At 43.4% G+C, this 22,415-nt stretch overlaps 9 protein-coding genes across 9 annotated transcripts; 4 read left to right on the plus strand and 5 right to left on the minus strand.

Annotated features, from left to right (window-relative positions):
* Window positions 1-47: 47 nt before the first annotated feature.
* Window positions 48-1,598, minus strand: BEM1 (phosphatidylinositol-3-phosphate-binding protein BEM1; the record flags this gene model as incomplete). Its single annotated transcript, XM_020212482.1, has 2 exons — window positions 48-800; window positions 900-1,598. The coding sequence occupies 2 exons, from the start codon at window positions 1,596-1,598 to the stop codon at window positions 48-50; spliced, it is 1,452 nt and encodes a 483-aa protein (XP_020072217.1).
* Window positions 1,599-2,819: 1,221 nt separating this feature from the next.
* On the minus strand, window positions 2,820-3,688 carry PGC1 (phosphatidylglycerol phospholipase; the record flags this gene model as incomplete). The annotated part of the gene is made up of 3 exons (XM_020212100.1): window positions 2,820-3,416; window positions 3,481-3,521; window positions 3,610-3,688. Coding segments are annotated over 3 exons (717 nt in total), but the record flags the coding sequence as incomplete, so codon positions are not given.
* Window positions 3,689-4,392: 704 nt separating this feature from the next.
* On the plus strand, window positions 4,393-5,574 carry YPQ1 (cationic amino acid transporter). Its single transcript, XM_020214279.1, has 3 exons — window positions 4,393-4,503; window positions 4,576-4,630; window positions 4,694-5,574. Exons 1-3 carry the CDS (start codon window positions 4,448-4,450, stop codon window positions 5,456-5,458), a joined length of 876 nt encoding a protein of 291 aa, XP_020072219.1. The 5' UTR covers window positions 4,393-4,447; the 3' UTR covers window positions 5,459-5,574.
* A 131-nt stretch (window positions 5,575-5,705) lies between these two features.
* MSH2 (mismatch repair ATPase MSH2) lies at window positions 5,706-8,372 on the plus strand (the record flags this gene model as incomplete). The annotated part of the gene is made up of 1 exon (XM_020213129.1): window positions 5,706-8,372. A coding segment is annotated over one exon (2,667 nt), but the record flags the coding sequence as incomplete, so codon positions are not given.
* Window positions 8,373-8,510: 138 nt separating this feature from the next.
* Window positions 8,511-9,581, minus strand: CYBJADRAFT_160630 (NAD(+) diphosphatase; the record flags this gene model as incomplete). The annotated part of the gene is made up of 1 exon (XM_020213542.1): window positions 8,511-9,581. The coding sequence occupies one exon, from the start codon at window positions 9,579-9,581 to the stop codon at window positions 8,511-8,513; it is 1,071 nt and encodes a 356-aa protein (XP_020072221.1).
* Window positions 9,582-10,070: 489 nt separating this feature from the next.
* On the minus strand, window positions 10,071-11,453 carry HRR25 (serine/threonine protein kinase HRR25; the record flags this gene model as incomplete). Its single annotated transcript, XM_020216793.1, has 2 exons — window positions 10,071-10,157; window positions 10,296-11,453. The coding sequence occupies 2 exons, from the start codon at window positions 11,451-11,453 to the stop codon at window positions 10,071-10,073; spliced, it is 1,245 nt and encodes a 414-aa protein (XP_020072222.1).
* A 1,165-nt stretch (window positions 11,454-12,618) lies between these two features.
* COG5 (Golgi transport complex subunit COG5) lies at window positions 12,619-14,178 on the plus strand. The gene has a single exon (XM_020214280.1). It carries the CDS (start codon window positions 12,638-12,640, stop codon window positions 13,763-13,765), a length of 1,128 nt encoding a protein of 375 aa, XP_020072223.1. The 5' UTR covers window positions 12,619-12,637; the 3' UTR covers window positions 13,766-14,178.
* A 3,888-nt stretch (window positions 14,179-18,066) lies between these two features.
* On the plus strand, window positions 18,067-18,591 carry SAE2 (ssDNA endodeoxyribonuclease SAE2; the record flags this gene model as incomplete). The annotated part of the gene is made up of 1 exon (XM_020212509.1): window positions 18,067-18,591. The coding sequence occupies one exon, from the start codon at window positions 18,067-18,069 to the stop codon at window positions 18,589-18,591; it is 525 nt and encodes a 174-aa protein (XP_020072224.1).
* A 214-nt stretch (window positions 18,592-18,805) lies between these two features.
* Window positions 18,806-21,301, minus strand: AGC1 (citrin; the record flags this gene model as incomplete). Its single annotated transcript, XM_020216189.1, has 1 exon — window positions 18,806-21,301. The coding sequence occupies one exon, from the start codon at window positions 21,299-21,301 to the stop codon at window positions 18,806-18,808; it is 2,496 nt and encodes an 831-aa protein (XP_020072225.1).
* Between the last annotated feature and the right edge of the window lie 1,114 nt (window positions 21,302-22,415).

Below are 22,415 nucleotides of genomic sequence, written 5' to 3' on the forward strand. Positions count from 1 at the left end.
TACATCATCCTGTGGAATTATTTACAACATCTTGTGAAGGTGGTTGTTCATTCATCTTCAATTATCATCTTCAACTTTTGATTCAGCACATTTTGAACATCTTCATCATTAAGGACTTCTTCTCCCTTGTCTTCACCTATTCTTGTATAAATACGGAACGAAGTTTGTCCCTCTTCGTCATGGATTCTTGTAGAAACTTTCTTACGGAGCGTAGCCAATGTTGTATCGCGAGACAAGAGCAATGCAAATATATCATCCTTGTAGTAGAATTTCAGCTTCTGTGACGTTGGTTGTCTCTCCAAGTTGAGAGTCTTGATAGATTCATTCTTAACAATCGTTCTTTCTCTGTCATCGTCTTGCAAGTCAAGATTTGAACTTTCGAGTACCCGATCTAATTCATTCTTGATGGAGAATAACGATTTGACAAAATTGCAATGCGACACGTAAACAGGCAACGCCACCAATTCTTTAACGTATTCATTCAAGTCAACTTGTCTCTTCTTTGTTATTTTATCAGTCACGTATGTTAATGGACCTGGAATGAAAGGCAGTATTCTCTTTTGCGACTGTGAAGATCTACCGGCCTCTGCAGGGAACAGCTCCAACAATCTAATCTGGAAATCGTAGAAGTCTTCGTAGTAACGGCACAAAGATCTCAGCTCTCCGTTACTAAGTTCCGCATTTATGTGAAACCAGTACCTTCCATTGTCGACGTAAAACGAATCCACTGTTGCGTCAACGATATAAGGTAGAGAGTCGTTAACAACGATATCAGCATCAGGCGTTATTGCTATTTGTGACTGTGATTGTGAAAAGGCCAATTGTGAACGTCTTGAGGACCTTGAAGGATTACGTGCATGTAAGAATGGCTGTTGTTGCTGTTGTTCTTGCTGCTGAACCTGTGGAGATCCTGTAGTTGTTTCATCAACGTTGCCCAATGGGATTGAAGAAGCCTTATACTTGGCATTTCTCGACTTCCACTGTTCCACTGTGGGTAAGTTTGCACTGGTAATATCATCAACCACGTTATTGCCCGTCGAATTCCCGGTCAAGATATCAATCACGGATACGTAGCTCACTGGGACCAAACCGGGTCCTCCCAATCTATCAATAGGCTTGGCTATAAACCACTCATATTCATGATGAGCACATAATATGATATTCTCGCCGGCAATTATGTCCAGCTCATCAGAGCGTTCAGCTTTGAAATCGTACAAGACAATGGCATAGAGCGTATTTGAAGAGGATGACTTTGAAGAAATCGACACTGGCATTGAGTCGGTGGACAGCTTCTTCGAAGAACGTGAAACCTTCGAAGGCGATGATGAATTCTTCGTCGTTGGTGGTCTTGTCTTATCAAATGTTTCGAAGTAAGGCACCGGGACCATTCCTCTTTGATTCTTTGAAGGGTTACAGGCCTCGTACCACTCAGGGTCGTCTTCGTTGCCAATCACGTGAAAGAAGTCACCTTTCGAGAAGGCCAATTCGCCCGGGCCTTGTGGTGTATAGTCGTACAGAGCCTTGATAACCTTCTTTGGAGATTGGAGCAGGTTGCTGGTTCCAATCTTCAAGTCGTTTATGGATGAGATGGACGCCATCCGGTCGCTGATCGGCGACGAGATCGACGAGTGTGACGACTTGGACTTGTCCCTCAGCGACTTTCTCAGGCCCTTCATTGGCGATGTTAGTAAACGACTCATATTGAAGTGCTATGTCCCAGCTTTACGTCCCAAGCGCTATGCCTCGTATGGGAAGACCAGGAAGAGCTCCAAGGAGACAACTTCGACATCGCTCAAACAACCGTCTAAAAATAAGCAAGCACACACACGCTCGCACACGCTCGCACACGCTCACAGCACACGGAGAGAGAACCTCACACACGAGGCCGTAAAGCCCTACCGTGTGCCTCGATCGCACCACCTGCCCGTTGCTATAGCTAAGCAAAGCTGTGACGGTGACGGGGCAAACAGCCCCTGTCTGCGAATAGCGGTGCTGCTCATAAAGAGAAGCTATAAGCCGTCGGCATAGCAAAAAAGAAGTGGAATGCTTACCTTGATCATTTTATGGTGATGATGTGTTTGTGTAACCTGAAAGCCTTGTTCACAGTGCCTGAAAACGAGAGAGGAAACGACCTTGTTAAAAAAAGAAAATGGCCAGAACGAGAGAGGAAAAACACACGCTGGAATTTGTATGCGTAGGAAGTGCGCTGAAACGGGGATTTCTGGTCAAACGTCAAGGAATTGGTGGTTTGGTATGCAGGTTTTTCCGTTCAAGAGGAGGATTGCCCCTTTGAAAAGTTGCGTTGCCCCAATTTTGTGTCTATTTTCGCTTTTATATGGGAGAAAGCTAGGCAAGCGAAGCGGTAGGGAATGTGGATATGAAACAGCGGCGCGGTGAACTGCATGCGAGTTTTGAGCGGTGGGAGCGGTGGGAGCGCAGCTTAGACAGGGGGCGGTAGCAGTAGCGGTGGCAGTGGCAATGGCGGTGACTGTAGCAGTAGCGGTGGCAGTGGCAGCAACAGCAGTACAGGGATTCATCTACATCTCCAAAACACCAATCCGTTCCATTCAACGTAAGCTAATACACACGCAGACGCTTCATTTCTGGCCTTTCGCAACAAAATTCTTGAAGATGAACCGAAGAGCGCCCTGTATGAGGGCGAATCTCATGAGGTTGTTCAACACGCAGAACTCAAACACCCGGAAGAGACCAAATCTCAGGCCAAGCGTAGCACCAGCAAGGGAGAACAGGTGAGGCGCGTCATAGTTAACCTCGTTGTCGCCCGTAGTGCCTCCTCTTTGAAGAGCCTCTACAGCAGCTTGCGCCGCAATGGGGTCGTCAGTGATGAAGGATTTGCAATCCAAGCGGTAGCCGAGATCGAAGTCGGCCTGGGTGTTCAGTGTCCACAGATACAGGTCTAGTCCGTTGGGGATCATCAATTCCTCGTGGAGTTGCTTGAACTCGGAGGCGTATGTGGCAACGAGAATCAGGGAAATCGCACGCAATTGGAACTCCTTTGGTAGGGTCAACGAGTATTCGATGAATCGTTTGGCAATGGTTGGAGAAAAGGTGATGTTGATGACTTCAAACCCGTATATGAACCCTGCATTGTACGCATATTCGTAGAACTCCAAGGTCCAGAAGCCAAAGATGAGCTTCCGTCTCCAATATGCCAGATCGCCCTTCACCTCCAACATTATACGCTGCATGACAGCTAAGACCATAATCGAGTTATTAGCCTTGATGTCAAGCATGATTTTGGTCTCCTCCGGTTGCTCAACAGCCCACTCGAGAAACTCCTTGAAAGTGAGTAACCTCAGTGCCGGATCCTGCAAGTTCTTCAACTGTTTGAGCTCCTCCAGCGTGCTTTCTCCAATGACTAGATCTTTATCATAGTTTCGACCCGTACGTGGATCCTGGTCCGATGTTAGTTCGAGACGTGTGGATATAAAAGCGGCAGAACCACTATACCAAACTCACATGGTTGATCATGACGGTGCCATCACCACTCAATTGAACGTCTGAATGAGCCGTTGGTTAGTCCATGATCGTATTCCAGAAGAAACCCCCTATTGAGAAAGGAGATGGAGAAGGTAGAGCTACACTCACCCGTTTCTATACACTTTGCGCCGGCGTCAATGGCTCCTTGGAACGCAGCAATGGTGTTCTCTGCGTATTTGGATTTATACCTGGTGAAGCGACCAATTGTGTTAATATAACAAGACTTCGGACCGATCAGCTGTCTCACAGACAATACACAACCTGTGGATACGATAGCGACATTGTCACAGACACTGCTGACCATAATAACACCACACATACCCTCTGTGCGCTGCAATCAGTGGATTAAACTGGTTGTGTGTCATTTCTGCGTATGTCTCGTTCTTCTCCTTCTCTTGAATAAGGAACAAAGAAGAATTGATCCAAAAAAGGGGGGACAAGGGATGATGAACGTTCAACAACAGTGGAAACTTTGTCTAAGATCTTCCATATATATACGTATGGCTGCTGAAGTTGTGAGACATAAAACCTAATGTGCACGTTTTCCCACTGCTGTCCGTCTGTCAAAATTCAGTGGGTCGGCATCAGAGTAACAGCACTGTCTGCCTGAGTAGGCGTGGCGCTTCGTATGGGCAGCACCGTACGGGCTGTTCCCAATACAGTAATTGCGCAGATGACCCAAAAGGGAAGTGCCAAAGCGCAAACACCCTTTCAGGAAATATACCCATTATAGGCATATTTTGTCGTCATCTTGGTCTCCTCTTTCCTCTTTTCTTTTTCTCTGTGTTTCCCAGGGGATTTTCCCGAGACTCGCCCGCTGCATAGAAACGACGACTCATCGCATTTCTCGAAAGACTTTTCATCTCTTTTTCCTCTTCTCCATTCTCTTCAGTCCTCTTCATCACAGCACAAGCCACTCGAGTCAGACACATCTGACGTAGACACCATGAGCCATTTCTCGCATGTTGTGATTGATAACCGCGCGATCAGCGGTATCACTGGGTATGTCGTCCATGGTTGATTCAGCGGTGTATGCCTGTTTATTACGGCCAGTACTAACCCCAGGTTTCCCAGGTCTATATCGATTTCGTTCTGGCTGATTGTGTTCATGCCGCAAATCTATGAAAACGTATGTTACTATTGTTCTCTGTGACTCACCGTGTGTCGTGCTAACAAGTTGTTGAATGCTCAGTGGATGCGCCAAAGTTCGGAAGGCCTATCGTTGTTATTCGTTGTGCTGTGGTTGGCTGGTGATGTCTTCAACGTGCTGGGGGCAGTGCTACAGCACGTCTTGCCAACGATGATCATATTGGCTGTATACTACACCGTGGCTGACCTGATCCTGCTTTTCCAGATATACCTCTACGGCGACGGCTCGAACGTTGATCCGGTGCACCTATCGCCTGCTAATCCTCTCACGGAGAACATGTACGACGAGATTAGAGAAGACGTGTTTGGAGACGAGGATTCGTGCTCCTCCACGGATGCAGAGCGCCAAAGAGGCAGACATCCACAGGAATCGAAACGCTCGTTGATGGTACAGGGCTCTTTGATTGCGCTTGTGATACTGTCCGGTGTGTTGGGTTGGTACTTCACTTATAAGCCGGATGATGACCTTAAGGAGCCGGACTTGACATTTGACCCAATGGCCCAGTTCTTTGGTTGGCTCTCTGCTGCGTTGTACCTGGGCTCACGCTTACCGCAGATCCTGTTGAACTACAAGAGAAAATCGTGTGAAGGCATTTCATTTTTGTTCTTCTTATGCGCATGCCTGGGTAACTTGACATATGTCATCTCCATCCTCTCCATTAGCATTGATCCATACTACTTACTGGTGCAATCAAGTTGGCTAACCGGATCGATCGGTACGCTCTCGATGGATTTTGTCATCTTTGTCCAGTTCTTTTTATACCATAAGGATGATGATGACGATTCCGTCGATGAGATCACTGCATAGATTTCTCATAAACACCACACTCTCCACAACATTTATTCACATTTAGATAGATTTGATGTTTAGTTTAATGATAGGTTTTTACCCTCTTTTTGGGATGGTCCCAAAAAGCTGCAGCCTAAAACGGAAGACGCGCAACAAACAGAAAACCAAGTGGTACACGAACTTTTTTGGCGACGCGTCTGCTTTTGTTTTGCTTTCCACTCCCAACATCAACAAGTTAGAACAGGAAAGGCAGTGCAAACAAAGCATGAGCAGTACAAGGCCAGAGCTCAAGTTCTCAGACACTGCGGATGAGAGAAGCTTCTATAGGAAGTTTCAGAAGCTGGAGCCGAAACAGGAGAACACGATCCGTATTGTGGATAAGGGTGATTACTACTCGGTCTTTGCCGAGGACGCGAGATTTGTTGCTGAGTTGATCTATAGGACAACCAGTGTCATTAAAGAGGCACAAGGCGTGGAGTACGTCACTGTATCGCCAGCTGTACTTTCAAACTTGTTGCAACAGTGTCTGTTTGAAAAGGGCCTCAAGATTGAATTCTACGATAAGGCTTGGAACCTCATCAAGTTTGCATCGCCAGGTAATATTGAAGCAGTTGAGGACTTGTTCAACTCTTCTGAAGTCGAGAGCGCACTAGTCGTTGTATCGTTGAAAGTGTCCAACAAAGCTGACGGTAAGACAATCGGGTTCTGCTTCGTCGACACGAACGCTAAGGAAATCAGTGTCTCGGAGTTCTTGGACAACGATTTGTATTCAAATCTGGAGAGTTTCTTAATCCAGATTGATGCAAAGGAGGTTATCATCCAACAACCGAATTCAATTGAAGATCCCGATTTCGTTAAGCTGGCTGGGTTAATTGAAAGATGTGGTCCAAGAATTACACAGGTGAAGCCGTCTGACTTCAACACCAATGACGTCGAACAGGACTTGACGAGACTTGTAGGCGACGATCTTGCACTGTCTGTTGGAGAAGAGGCAAAAAGCATCATTGGATTGGGTGCAGCAGCGGCCATAATTAGGTATTTGGGGCTCCTTACTGATGACTCTAACTTTGGTGCCTTCAAGCTGAAACCTCACGCACTTAACCAATTCATGAAATTAGATTCGTCAGCAGTGAAGTCTTTGAATCTCCTGCCAGCCAGTAAAACAAACAACAGTGGGAAGAACTCTAGTGTCTTTGATCTCCTTAACCATTGTAAAAGTGTCGGTGGTGTTAGATTGTTACACCAATGGATTAAACAGCCACTTGTGGATGTCGATGACATTACAGCACGTCATCAATTGGTTGAATTGTTGATAGAGGATACTGAGATGAGATCAACTTTACAATCTGATCTGTTGCCTTCGATCCCAGATATCAGAAGGCTGAACAAGAAGCTTGCCAAGTCTAAACATGCAAATCTGGAAGACGTTGTAAGAATCTATCAGTTCTTGATTAAAGTGGCAGATATCATAGATTTATTGGAGTCAAAGCAAAATAGTATTACTGATGAGGAGCTACAGATCCTGGTTGATGTAACATGGACAACGGAGATTAAGAGATGTTATGAACCACTGATGAAACTTCAAGAAATGGTGGAAACCACTGTTGACTTGGACAGCTTGGAGCGTCATGAGTTTGTCATTAAGCCAGATTATGACGAGCAGCTCTTGGAGTACAGACAAAGGTTGGACAACATTGAAGATGAAATCAGATCAATTCACCAAGAAGTTGCTCAAGAACTTGGCCTGGACCCTGATAAGAAGCTGAAACTTGAACTGCACCCAAACCACGGTTGGTGTATGAGACTTACCCGTACCGAGGAACGTTCCATTAGAGGTAAGCCTGAGTTTATCGAATTACAAACAGTCAAGGCTGGTGTATTCTTCACCACTGAGACTATGCGAGAGATTAGTGCAGAGAGTATTGACATTCAACATAAGTATGCTCGTCAACAATCGTCTCTGGTGAAGGAAATTGTCTCCATCACTGTGACTTATGCCCCAGTTTTGGAAAGTCTGTCATTGGTGTTAGCAAACCTGGATGTTATTGTATCTTTTGCACATGTATCTGCCTATGCACCTGTTGCTTATGTTCGTCCAAAAATGCATGGTCTCAATTCTAACGTTGGACGTACAATTCTGAAGGAGGCTAGACACCCATGTGTTGAAATGCAAGATGAAGTTACATTCATTGCTAATGATTATGAGTTAATCAAGTCTGAAACAGAATTCTTGATTATAACAGGTCCAAATATGGGTGGTAAATCGACGTACATTCGTCAGCTTGGAGTTATTTCTCTTATGGCACAGATAGGGTGTTTCGTTCCAGCTAGCGAGGCAGAGTTATGTGTTATTGATGCTATACTTGCAAGAATCGGTGCCGGTGACTCCCAATTGAAAGGTGTATCAACATTTATGGTTGAAATGCTCGAAACTGCATCGATCTTGAAAACAGCTACAACGAACTCATTGATCATTATTGACGAGCTTGGAAGAGGTACAAGTACTTATGATGGGTTTGGACTTGCGTGGGCCATCTCTGAGCATATCTCTCAGAACTTGCACTGCTTTACGCTGTTCGCAACACATTTCCATGAACTTACCAGGCTTTCAGAGACTGTTCCAACAGTTAAGAACTTACATGTTGTAGCCCACGTTGGTGAGTCCCACAACACAGAAGATATCACACTTTTGTACAAAGTGGAACCTGGTATTTCCGATCAATCTTTCGGTATTCATGTTGCTGAAGTTGTCAAATTTCCCCATAAAATCATTTCTATGGCCAAAAGGAAAGCGTCCGAGTTAGAGGGTGAAAATGACAACAAGGACGATCCATATGTCAGTGATAAGAGGACCAAGTGCACCAGTAAAGAGATAGAGGAAGGTTCCAAACTCCTAAGGAAGATACTAAAACAATGGAGAGCAACAGTTGATCTGGACACCGACCCAAGTGATGAAGTCGTTACCAAATTGAGGCAACTCGTTCAAACCGAATACAAGAGTGAAATCCAAGAGAACAAATTTATCAGTGAAGTCCTAGAACTATGAATCTATATTGTTCCATATCTAAATCTATTTCGTAGCTTTGGAGTGCTGTTCAATGACGTATTGGATCAAGCTACGTGCAATTGCCTGTTTTGGTGGTAATGTCCAATCTGCTGTACCACCATTTTCCAAGTGTTTGATCTCTTCAATACTAAACCATTTAGCATCGGCCAATTCTGGATCATGTCCCAGATGTATAACTTCATTGACACCATTTGGATCCACATAAATGACACATCCAATCATCAAGTTTGCGGGATAAGGCCAAGGCTGACTCTTGATGATTTGAACCTCTGTTCCTCTAACACCAGTTTCCTCCCATGCTTCTCTCATGGATGCAACCTCAATCGTCTCAGACGGTTCTAGGAATCCAGCTATACAGCTGTACATGTTACCAGGGAATCTCTCCCCGCGACCCAATAGCACTTTACTGTGGTCCCTTGTAACTATAGCAGAGATAACCACTGGATCAGTTCTTGGGAATGAGACATTTGACACGGTTGCGGTCTTCACAGGACAGTTCTGGTCATCTGTGGAGGAGCATAACATCTTAGTGCCTGCGTGTATAGCAAGCGTTTTTGAACCACAGCCTGCACAGAATCTAATACGGTTCATCCAGTCCAAGTACATCTTCCCATGGCTCATCATCGAAGCGTCAAAGTTACCCAGATGGAAGATTGTGCCTCTATCTTTATACAGTGTTGCTTCCTTCGCCTTGAGGAACTCGTTCAACGCATGCTCGTTGGTTGTCAAATCAACTGCAAAGAATGCTAAGCCTGAATACTGCTTGTATTTAATCCCATCTTGCGATTCATCAATGCCGAGAAATGCAACACGGACCTCATCAGCTGCAACACCCCTTCTGTTGTTAACAATCCATGTGTTTAACAGCTCCTCGAAATCCTTAAACGTAGCGTATATCAATTCTGCTCCTTCAACCGTCCCAGCTGGGGCGCCATTGCTCATAACAAGAATCTTTGAGCTGCCTTCTCTCAGAGCCAATTCAATAAAGTCCGCATCTTCACGTAGGAATGACACCCTGTTCACAGTGTCCTGTCCGAAGAAGATAGAACTATCCTTATCACTACAGCCAGTCATACTGTTGGTTAGATGTCCGCTCACTTGTTGAAGTCGGTTCATAGTAAAACCCTTTCCAAGTCTTTTTTATAACGGCAATTGATGACTAAACATTTGGCTGAAAAATGCCTTTGCTGAAGTCCCAGACCACTTTTGTGGAGAAGAAAATTGACAAAAACATCATAAACGAATCTGTGGGCCAAACCACATTTAGCCAGCAGAAAGAAGCACCAACTATATCAACCAACAATATCGGAACAGTCCATCAAATTTACTCTTGAATGAGTAATTACATATATATTCTAATAGTAAAAAAGTCAAGATGGAAGTAAGGGAATGCAACGAAATGAAAGGAGAATAGAAAAGAGACGTTCAATTGGTAAGTTTTACAAAGAGAAAAAAAAGAAGGATGGAGGGAGAGGCGCGAGGAGAAATAGATTGAAACCAATTGACGTGGGAACAAAGAAGAGGGAAGAAACCAAATGGAATAATATAGACCTGTTAATACCATCATAGCCATTGCTGGTTATGATTAACTTGTGGTTGAGGTAATGGCTCCTTCTTCGAGGTATCCTGATAGATCTCGTCTTCCGGAGGCTGTTGTTGAGTAACGGTCTCGTTGTTCCATCCAGCTATACGTGTTTGATCGTCACGAGTTAAAGTGCCCTTTCCTGCAAGTGGTTGTTGTCTTGCTCTGAGAGCATCACGATAATACTCATCTTGCTTATCATTCACATCCTTCTGTCTACTTGCCAGTGAACTTTGTGGGTCCGGTTGTTGTGCTAATTGTTGGCCTTGTTGTGTAAAGAGTTGGTCATGCTCTGCAATGTATTGTTGTTGTTGTTGTTGTTGTTGTTGTTGTTGTTGCTGCTGCTGTGGTTGTGCTTGTTGTTGTAATTGTTGATGCTGCTGTGATACTGGTTGTTGTTGTTGCTGTGGTTTTTGTTGAGATTGGTCCTTTTTGTTCTGCTCATCCTCGGCATCCTTTGGAGCCAACATCTGTTGTTGCTTCTTCTGAACTGCCCAGTCAAATACGTAGTCATACTTGTAACCTTCTCTGACAAAGAGATCCCTAAAGAGTCTGCGCAAGTACGTGTAGTCTGGCTTATCTTCAAATCTGAGTGATCTTGTGTAATTCAAGTAATGGACAAACTCCACAGGTAACCCTCTTCCCAACAGATCAGCAGGTGTTGACATTTTCTTCTCCATGATACGGTCGTACTTCTGTCTCTTTGTCGCAGCTTTCAAGCCTTGCCATGGTAGAGAGCCCCTACAGAAATATATTAACACATAGCCCAAACTCTCCAAGTCATCCCTTCTTGATTGTTCGATACCCAGATGTGTGTTTATACTTGCATATCTCGCAGTACCTGTCAAGTTCTTATTCTCCCTATAAGGGATATGGAGATGTGTTCTTGGATCTCTAAACTTCTTAGCCAAACCAAAATCGATAACGTTAACCTGAGAACCTCTTTTGCCAATCCCCATTAAAAAGTTATCCGGTTTGACATCTCTGTGTATGAAGCATCTTGCATGGAGGTACTCCATGCGGCACAACAGTTGGTCAGCGAGGAGTAGGACCGTCTTGTATGAGAATTTTCTGTTACAGTAGTTGAACAAATCTTCCAAAGAGGGGCCCAAAAGGTCCATAACCATGGCGTTATAATCGCACTCACGTCCATACCATCTTACAAACGGGATACCGACACCACCACTCAACGCCTTGTAAACCCTCGCCTCATACTCCAACTGAGGGTGTCTTGCATTAACGCTCTCCAACTTGATCGCAACGTGTTCGCCGGATACGATGTTTGTTCCCAGATAGATGTCACCAAAGGACCCGCTTCCAATCTTTCGCCCGATACGGAACTTTCTTCCAACCCTGAGGTCCATCGCTGTGTCAGGAGGTCTTGAAAGACTCATCTTGGGTTTCTGGCTAACGCGTGCGCTGTAATGAAACAGAAGTGGAAGAAGTACACACACACAATGATTATCAACCTATGACAGACACAGGAGTTTGTAAACAATAAACCCCTCCGCTGAAATCAAATAAACGATGGGAACCAACCAACCGGAATCGAGGGAAAAACACAGACAATCTCTCTTGTCTCTGATCTATCGAATCCTTTTCCTTAACCGCCGCGTAAATAGTAACAGCCGCCGTGTGTATACTTTATCAGGAGTGGGAAAAAAGGGGGTACGTGGGTTCTTGTTTGTTGTTGATGTTTGTTGTTTTGCACTTGTGGTAAATTATTTTCGTTGTCAAAAAGAAGGAAAGAGAAAAAAAGGAAAGGAAAAGTGAGGAAGAAAGGTGACGTTGGGTCTTTTTTCCCAGCTTGTTCGCTCCGTCTAAAAATTTCTTTTCGCTGTAAGCAGCTGTGGTTTTGCTTTCTTATTTTTGTGTGTGCGCGCCTACCGTCCGTCGTCCGCCTGTTTAAACCTCCCACTAGAAGTTTTTATTAGCTAAAGAGACGGGGAAATTGACACGCAGCGTACAGAGCAAACTTTTGGGGAGGTCCCTCCCGCCAGCACACAAAAAAAGAGAAAGCAGTCAGCCAGCGGGAGGCCCCGCCAACGGAGACACGGGGATTTTCAGAAAGTTTATGGAGTTATCAATCACCGGGGGAATAAGACTTGGTTTCCAGGAACTAAAAAAATGAGGGAAGACAGTTTCCATGGCATCTTCGTATAGAAATAAGACTATTTACTTTTCAGCTGTTTATTCCATCGAAGAAAGCAGAGGGAGCTGGGTAGAACAAGGAAGCACTAAAAAAGCCAGTCGTTTATCGCAGCTTCTCTTCTATAGTTCTTCGTCCTACGAACGGGCCAAATCTCGTAGATGTATATTCACACAATTTGCGTATGGTAGCAATGAGGTTGGAAAAGATGGGCATCTTCCGCAATCCTGTGTTACCCTACCTTCCAGCTATCCAGAAGGAAGACCGCGGTTATGTTTGTTGCGCCTATCGCTAAAGCGGTCGGGGCAACGCACACACTGGCTTAGCACCGAAGGTAACAACAGCGTTGAAACGTAGTGTCAGATTATGTCCCACTGAATGAGGACTGGAAGCGAGCAAATGGAGGACTACGAGGGATTAATAGAGGATGGGTTCGATGCTAAGGGGTTTGCGAACGACCTACTCATTGCAACGAACTCGTCTCGTAAAGAATTGGATATCTCAACGTCGATAAAGAGGGTAAGATTCGATATAAACAACCTGGAGCTACAGATGGAAAAGGTCAGCGCAGAGGAACATGGCTCGTTGATCAACGAGATTAGGGTCGATATGGCTACAAAGCAAATGTTTGAGCAGCTAGACCAGCCTTTAACACATATCACCTCGTCGTATGATCGTATCCAGAAGGACCTGCTGACTCCCTACAACAAGGCATTGAAGACTCAAGAGGTGTTGAAAAAGGTCCACACCACCTCATTCTTGCTGAGATCAGTGACGCATTTCCTCTTGCTGATCCAACAGATCCAGGAATTGCAATCAGCACCGCAGTTCTTGTCGACAACGTCAAAGCACTCAAGTACGTTGTTGAAATTGGCTAACTTACACAACCAATTGGATAAACATCTTGCGGAGAATCCAAATCTGAAGTCTCTAAAGATTATCCGTGACTACGAACCCGTGGATTTTAAACAAAAGTTGGAGCTGAAAGAGCTGATTACCACCCAGGCTCGAGCAATCTCAGACAAAAACTTGGACTCGACTTCGATGTCTTATCTGAAGGCACTGTATGCGTTGGATCAACAATACACTCTTGATACTCTCAAGACAATACTCTCAAATGAGGTCACCATATCAGTGAATACATTAGTAAGGGTTTTGACCTCGCCAAGAAACATATCGACAGCCCTCGAACAAGTGTTGACGAGGGCAAAGTTTGTACTGAAATTATCCGGCTACTTACACGATACAACACTACAATCCGATAAGACTTTACTTTCAGAATTACTGCAATCTTTTGAATTGGACTCTTTATTATCTGTATTCTGGAGAAATTTTGCAAAGAAATTCGAACCAAAGATGAGAGAAACCATGCAAAGGGGTGGCCCAGTAGCAAAGAGTCTGATAAGTTACAAAGATCAAATCAGATCAAGCATTAAAAGGACAGTGTTACAGAGTGATAACTCTTTAACAGACCATGGGGTTGAGGTTCGAATGATGTTGAACAGCGTGCGCTCCCTAGATAGGTAAACTACAGCTAGTTATACTTCATACCACATATGCAATAGCACGCTATTGATTCATCGTTAAATTAATGTCAAGTTATATACCATAAGCATCAGCGTTACACATAATATCACCATATTTTTCTCAAACGGTTTAACGTCTTGACGATTGCAGGTCTCGATCTCAATCTTAATGGAAGACGAGAGGCATTGCGGAAAGTAGGTGGTGGTAACGCTGATGGACTAATAACAGGTGGTTTTATTACTTCAGAGTTGGCATTATCAAAATGAATGTCAAGTTCCAGAGTTCTAGAAGACACAACAGGTTCAAGTTCCGGGAATTCATCCTTCAAAAAAAGTAACACCTCGTCAAGCTTCAACCATTGAATCCGTAGATTTCCAAACTTGGCCATTTCTTCAGTGAAGTTCGAATGTGTCTGGTCTGCATAGAGAAGTGATGGAGATGCGCAAAAAGGGTAATAAAAGTTGAAAATCGAACGCTTTTGATCAAGGGTTAGTGGCTTCGTTGATGAGAATCGATCAGAATACTTTTCAAGAAAGCTCTCTAGACCCAAAATGATGATCAGATGGAAATCAATGATGTGTTTAACACCATGTAATGAAACAACATATAGAGGTAAGAATTGCACAACATCCTCTCTGCTTCTAACGGTTTCAGAAAAAGTCATGTTTCTCAATCCTGTTGGATACTTTTCTCTAATACTTTGTCTTCTCTCCTCTTCGCCCTTCTTGGACATGAGTTCGCGTTGCCTTTCTTCTTCTTTCTTCTTGGCTGCAAGTTCTTCCAGTTGTCTCTTTTTACGCTCCTCGTTTTGACGTTCTAGCTCCTGTAACTTTTCCTGGTGTCTCTTATTACCAGCTTGAAGATCAGAGAGGAACTGCTGCTTGCGACGTTCTGCTTCAGCATTGCGTTTGGCTGCAAACTCTTCTTCCCTTTTACGCTCCTGTTCGGCTCTTAATTCGGCCTCTTTCTTCTCTTGCTCTTCCCTTATGAGACGTTCCTTTCTTTCCTGCTCTTCCTTCAGTAGAGCAGCTTTTCTCTTTTCTTCTTCCTCTTCACTTCTTTTCAAACGTGATATTGCTTCCTCATCGCTAGAAAGCTTTGGCTTCGACTCATCTTCTTGCTTCTCATGGACCACTTTCTCGTTGTGCTCCACACTCTTAGAGACCACTTCTGGATCGTGACGAGGTAGTTTTTCAATAATCGGTTTTTCGTATTTCTTCTCCACTTGTTGCTTAGACTTAGAACCTGGATCGGATTTAGAATGCACAGACTGTGCAAGAGATTTATCAACAGCTTTAGATGGTAGTATTTTATCCTTTACTGTCTCGGTTTTGTTGGCTTCTTCGATATGTGGATGAGATAAAAGAGTGTCTTTTGATTTCTTAGACTTTTTTGCTGGAGGTAACACCTGGTCCTGGTGTTCATTTGTTGAAACACTACGTTTCTTCTTCTGCTTCGATTTAGCAACATGTGTGTTCTTTGTATCGTCACTGCCGGTAGATTCTTTCTCCGCAAATGATTTCAAGAGCTCAATCTCTTCTTTCAAGACATAAAGGCCGTTCTCGGCATAGTATAGAGAGTTGTAACCCTCTTCAGACTTGAGTTTTACTTTGGCACCATTATTAAGAAGCAATTCCACAGTACGAAGGTGGTTTCTTCCAACAGAACGCATTAAAGCACTCATCTTACCAGGACCACTGCGTGCATTGATATTGCCCTGCGTAAGGGCAATGAAGAAATTGACTAGATCATCATGACCAGCTCTTGCAGCCAATGAAAGACTCTCTGGATCTCGTTTGAATCCACTTTGAAGATATGCAAGGACATAAGGGGCATCACCCATCAATGATTTCTCTCGAAGTGTATGCAAGGCATGGCTACCCGTGACAATCAATGGCACATCATCAACACCACCAAATCTTCTAGAGTTATTTGATCTGGATTGGTTGGACCTTTCCTCATATTTCTTTTTGTCATCTTCGTACGCAGCCTTTGTAGTATCACCACCAAGAGCATCTGCATACTTTCTGCAACCATCCTGCAAAACCTTCATAATTCTGTTTACATCAGGAGAGTCGTCGTTGTATGCATGTAGTTCATCCAGTGCAGTGTGACCCCTTTTATTCTCCAACCAAGGATTTGCACCATGTCGCAACAAAAATTCAACAGTTTCAAAGTGTGAGTTAGACGCAGAATCAATCAGTGGTGTATCTCCATCGATGTTTCTAACATTTGGATTAGCACCCTGCGATATAAGATAACTGACGATTTCAATTCTGCCTTCAAGAGCAGCATTCATCAAAGGTGTATTTCCTGCGTTGTCCTGTGCTTCGATATCTTGTCCTTCCTCTTCAACCATTGTCTTTACCAATTTGAGATCTCCTTCAAGTGCCGCATTGTGTAATGGAATTTCACCCCTTGCATTTCTTAATACCTTTTTGGCAGTGTGTAATTTAGCAGATTTCTTCCTTTTCTTAATCTCCTCCTGCTCTTCGTCACTCTCTTCGTTTAATTTGGGTACTGACTTTCTTCTCTGTATGTCTGAGACTCTCAGAAGTCGGTGTCCCTTCCTCTGTGGTGAATCACCAATGTCAGTGTCAGCATCGGAGTCCTCATCTTTTGCAATACTAGATTCACGGTTGGATCCGATACGAATGTCATCTTCAGAGTCCTCCTCATCGTTCAACATTGAGAGTGGAGACGTTGGAACAGGGGATGTATCAATCAGGGAATCACGCGCTTTAGCTTCAATAGTAGGTGTTGTCTGCTTTCTGTCTTCTTCTGGCACCTTCTTGTCTTCCACTGCCTTCACCTCATCTTCTTTCACAATAGACGCATCAGCATCAGTCTTCGCTTTTTCGGCCAACTCCTTCTTTCTTTGGTCCTTATTGGAAAGGTAACTGGAGAACGAGACCTTCTTCGGCTGGTGAGGAGCCTCTTCCGCTTGATGCTGCTCCCTACTGTCAGCAACTTTCTTCAACAAGTCTTTTGTAGTTTTCGTGATCTGTCCTTCGGTCATGATTTCAAAAAGCGCTTCACCGGGGGAAATGAACTCTTCCAGGCAGGTACAGTGACCAGTAATCAACAACGATAATTTCACAATATCAAATGAAATGACCTTGTATTGACTGTTTATTAATCTTTTGGTGCCGATGGAGTGAATGCCTTAATATCAAAAACAAATGTTTTAAACTCCATCACCAGCACAACGGGGAAGGAAAAAAACAAAGGAGCAGTGGTAACATCCATACACCTACACATCCCAACACCTAAACATCCCAACATCCAGCTCATCAACTATTTTGTATACAAAACCAACGCCTTCTATTACCCACACGCGCAGTATAGCAACTCATTTATCCGTGTTCTTCTGTATTATAAAGCAAGGTGGGAGCGATGGACCCCATAATTCAAGATGTTGAAGATATAGTGAATGACACTGCGCAGGACTTCATACTTAGATTAAACAAAGACCTCCATAAGGGTATGTTTTACATATCTCAACACGTCCAACACAATTGCTAACATCAGGTGCAGTTCTTAAAGAGAGGCTTACTTCACACACCAGCTCAAAGGAGTCGATAGAGAGTATTAGGAAGACATACGATGCAAAACTAAAGTTGTGCAACTTGAGGATAAGGAATTTGGAATCAGAGCTACAGACGGTTCTTATGAGGAATAAGCAATTGGAGCTTGAAAGTCACGATTTGAGAAGAAAGCTGGAACGCCAACCTTTGCGTGATAAGACAGGAGAAGAAAATCACCAAAAGAACCAATCAGTATGTAATCTCATGTACATGCAACCATGTGAATCGTTAAAGAGCTCATCTCGTCCAAAGGTTTACTCGCACACTTTTCCAGAAAATAACTCTGATTGTGACCTCATACCTACTCAGTTTACTCTTGCAGAAGATGACGCATTCCACGTTTCAAATACCAGATTCATGGATCCTCAAGACCAACATGCAAATGAACACAGTTTCCACTCTAGACGTGGCTCTATTACTCTATCCGACAGATATGACATGAAACTGAAACATGAAAGATCTGACTCGGTGGAACTCGTTGATGATCATTTTGACGTTAGCTATTCCCAAGTTCCCTCATCGCCTATTCAACTCAAAGCCGAACTAAAGTACGAAGAAGAGATTAAAGATTCGTACGAAGATTCACAGGACGACCCACTTCTATCCCTGTCCAAAGCAAACACAGATACAAGACGGCTCACCAATGCTATTACAGATACCCAATTATTGCCGCATCTCACCACCACTTACAAAAAAAGGAAGGAAGATATCAACATGGACTTAACTCAAAACCCTTTCAAGAAGCGTGATTGGATTCTTGAAGACTTCAAAGTGAATCCTGCAATGAACGATAACGTTCCTTATGCCTATCACGTTGTAGTGCGAGGCGCAAAACGACGCTGTATTCACGGCACAACCTGTCAAGATTGTGATAACTTTTACAGATCTATGGGTGATATTAAAACCGCAAATGTTGGCCCTAAATGGAATGATAATAATGATGCTTTGCCTTTTGAAGTCGTGAAGATGGTCTCACGACACAGGGATCTTTGGGACAAAGTTGATAGTCCGCCTGGGTTTGGCCAATTTGATTTCCCATCTACCCAGGAACGGATTAAGAACAAGGAAGAGGCAAGAGTTATGAAAAAACGTATGGCATACGAGAGACTATACTCTGCGTTGCACGACAAAAGATGGTTGTTCAAGAATGAAGAACTGAATAAATGCGTTAATGACGCCCGTTATACCCTAGATCAAGGTGTCTTTTTGAAGTATCTCGCTCATGAAGAGAAAGAGTAAATAACTACATCAGCTTCAACATGACGTGAAAATTAATAACTATTATATTGTAGATGAGATTCATATGTGCAGCTGAAATATAAATACATACAGATAAAAAAAATGACGAAATAAATATAAGTAGTAGCAATGCACTTGTATGTTAGTATAAGTCATAAATTCGTGAAGCCATAGGACGTGTGTATCTTTCTCATAATCCCCAGCCATTCTGCAATCAATTTTTAGGTGATTTCAAGTCCTTGTAAAACTTTTGATAGACATCAGCGTTGAAGTCCTTAAAGTTAGGATCCAAATCTATGAATGTCTTTGAGATTTCACAACTTTTGAAGTAGTAGTTCAAGAAAAATCTGTTCTTCATGCTATCATTCAAGATCTTGCTAGATTTGGTATCTGCAGGTGGACCTGTTGGAACAACAGTTTGACCACTTGGTACTGGAGATTGCCCTCCTAAGGTTTGAGTCGCTAGTGTTGCAGGTGATTTGGGGGTTTTTTCAATGTTATTCAAACCATCACCGTGAAGTGGGAACAAAGTTTGGAAGATTTCGTAAGCTGCCAAAGTGAAACCGAACTGTGGAGAGGATCTGAGAACTCTTGCACCACCACCCTTGAAGAACGATCTTGCACTCTCCTCTCTCAAAATGGTCTTGAAAGCATGGAAAATACCATTGTAGTGAGTTTCACCCTTCTTTGGGTCAATCTGTAATCGGGTTTTGATAACATCACAAGGAGTTGTAAGGAATGCAGCAGGCATACCGGCCAAACCACCACTAACCAACAATTCCCATGTCTTGAGCTTATGTCTGCGTTTTTTGTCTGACGGGTCATAGTTGAAGATATCCTTCTTTATGTGTGCATAAGTTGGAAAGTAAATAGCACTGAAAGGGACATCACGCAATAAACAGGCCCCAACACCTTTGTATAACCCTGTAATACCCAATTTCCGGATGATACCCATAGCACTCATTCTCTCAGAAACATCATAATTACCTTGGACTTGGAGACGAATTTTCACAATCTCCAACGGATTTGTGAAGATAACTTGACAAGCACCTGCACATGCACCAGAAACAACCTCGTAGTACCAAGTGATCTTTTTACTGATTTTATTTGTAAAATAAGACCGTGCCAAGTCATTAACGGTCAGCTTGATAGCCTTCTCCGGTGCAACACCGATCAATTGAGGACCAAGACCGGAGTACAAACCACGGAGTCCTTCGCTTCTCAAAACCTTTACAGCACAGTCCAAGGAGTTCTTGTAAATCAGAACTCTTTGGGCTTGCATACGGGTTTTCACTAGATCGATGGGGTAGACAATAGTGGCACCAATCGCACCGGCAACAGAACCAAGAGTAAAGTTGTAAATGGAATCAAACACTGGATAAAAATACCAGTTCGAGTTCACCTGCGGTAATCTGGTAACCTCAGCTTCGTGGATAATATCGTTCAAGTAATTAGGATTTGTGATTCTGAGAAAATCTTGGATGTTCAAAGTCTTAGACACTTCGTTCTTCTCCAAGAGATACGTCGTGGAATCGTCGCCAGCAAGTTCATCGTAATGTCTCATAAAGTTGTCGTACTGTTCTTCACGTTTGCAGGTATCGACGGCTTGTTTTTGAGTCATTCCTTCATCCATCAACTGTTGAACCTTCTTCTGTGTCTCTAACGTATTTGTCTTGTAGTTTGCCACGATGGAAAACAAGAGATTGATCTGTGAAGGTGAGAATGATGTAATATTATTAACCTTGTGATATTCATAATCAATGAAGTTCACAAAATCTTCCTTGGTAATCACCAAGTTAGCACCTGGTGAACTCTCCTTGGAGACATGGTAAAACTTTAAGAGAATTTGATTGATCAGATCAAAATGTTCAAATAAATATTGCAAATCTTTCAAGACGGTATAGCTGATAGAGTTGTTGGTCGACTTGATCAATTTTGCATTCGTTAAATTCAACGAATCAAACACTTGGTTTGAAATCTTATGGCTATAAGTATTTTTCAAGAGGTAAACGAGTTGGTTCTTTGACAACTCGAGTTTTCCAGTTAGTGGGTTTTCCGTGGACAAATGTGAGAACCCATTCTGAATTCTCTCATTCGGTAAATCAGTTTGAAGAATTGACGCTATAGAGTTCAGACTGATGTACTGTTCATCAGTTGGAAGGTTCTTTTGGGTTCTTGGAGGACCTTGTGCATAAAATTTTAGCCAAGAAAGATCACCCCAGTTCAAATTCAACCCATTCTTCTTGAAGAACGCATTATCCGTGTAATCCTGTACTTTAGCAATGGTACCCTGCAAATCTGGGAGAGAGAGAACCAAATCGTCAAAGCTGACAAACTTATCGTTGAAGTTTATAGCCTTACCATTGTTGTGAGAGTCAAATTTACGCAAAAATTCGTAGAGGACCGCATACTGGTAGTTCTTGTTCTTCAGCAAGTTGTTGAAATAGAACCAATCACTAACGCTGAGATAACCTTTATTGTTCTCATCCACGGCTAAAAAGATCACTCCAAACGTCTCTGGTGATACCCTGTTATAGTTATGCTCATGGTCTGTAAATTTCGAATACAGCTTTGTAGAGCTCGACAGCAGCTTTATGAAAGAGTCGTACTCCAGAACCAACTGGTGCTTTTCCTCATCGTAACGAGCATACTTGCGGAAGATCTCCAGCTGCTGCTTCTTGTGCTCTGAGCTCGAACTTGGTAACTCCATGGTGGTGTATTGCTCTAGAGACACCGAATAATAACCATGCAAAGGACAAAACTATGTTGAACAAAACCTCCAGTGGGTTTCCCTTCCAATTAGGACAAAATGGAACAGCACAGTAGAAGCCAGGGAAGCAAAAAAAAAAACAAGGAATAAAACTTTATAGAAAATTTGTACAAGTTTCCCTCGCTGCGTATGCGTTATATGTCGTCTGGTTATGCGCTTGCGTTCCCTACCGGATCAGATCTCGGTGATGCTTTCTTCTCTTTGTTTCTGGATTGGCGAGGGCACGGCGGTTGCCCAATGGCAGCTCGGGAGTAGGTCAGACAATAAAACAAAGACCCTTTGGTGAAGAGGGCTCCAAGGTGGTTGTGTATTGGTGAGGTAGAATTAAAATCCAGAGTGGATAAACCCGCCTGTTTGTTGTTGTTGATGGTGTAGCAAACAGAGAGGAGCCTGTTAATGAGCACTCTGTATAAAGTGTATATATGTATACGTTCTGTGTATTGAACAAGAAAACAGAATGGGGGCGTCGTGAGAACAAAACAAAAATAGGCAGAAGACAAGGACAAGTGCCTTTTATATATATTCCGACGGAGAGAACAAAAAAAGAAAATACACAGAAAGTGTATAGATATGGAGGAGCATAAAAACCATAAACGGGGAGGGAAAAGAAACGATCTCTGGATGATCGTTTCTGGGTTTTTACTCGGCGGTGAGTGGGTCCTGTTTTGTCAACAAAGCGGATTGCACTTCATTTGGCTACGCATGCTGCAGACTCTAACATCGGACAACGGGCACCGCTATGGATTTTCCCTTTAGAAATTTCAGGCCTGTCATCTCACGGTGCCCGCTAAGTGGTCTTTTCTTTTTGGGGGTTTGGGCTTGTGCTTTATGGCCATCTGCGACTTCTGCTATTTTTCCCCAGCTTTCCCCTCATCGTTTCGTGCAAATTAACGCCGTTTTTACCCGATGGGGTTGGAGCACTTTTGGCTATTCCTTCCCCAGATTTTCTTGTCTTTGACAACGGAGAGACCGTTGCAGTGGAATTGCTTAAACAGAGCCACTTGTCGCTACTACTGCTTCCTGTATCGTTGTTGTAGTTGTTGCTGTTGTTGTT

The sequence above is a fragment of the Cyberlindnera jadinii genome, assembly GCF_001661405.1.
Source record: "Cyberlindnera jadinii NRRL Y-1542 unplaced genomic scaffold CYBJAscaffold_2, whole genome shotgun sequence".
NCBI classification, from domain to species: Eukaryota; Fungi; Ascomycota; class Saccharomycetes; order Phaffomycetales; family Wickerhamomycetaceae; genus Williopsis; species Williopsis jadinii.

Bases quoted from the DNA above. Each gene is read 5' to 3' on its own strand.
- YPQ1 (XM_020214279.1), top strand. From the start codon at position 4,448: ATGAGCCATTTCTCGCATGTTGTGATTGATAACCGCGCGATCAGCGGT. The intron at 4,504-4,575 runs GTATGTCGTCCA...CAGGTTTCCCAG, and splicing joins GCGATCAGCGGTATCACTGG to GTCTATATCGATTTCGTTCT. The intron at 4,631-4,693 runs GTATGTTACTAT...TTGAATGCTCAG, and splicing joins TGCCGCAAATCTATGAAAAC to TGGATGCGCCAAAGTTCGGA.
- COG5 (XM_020214280.1), top strand. From the start codon at position 12,638: ATGGAGGACTACGAGGGATTAATAGAGGATGGGTTCGATGCTAAGGGG.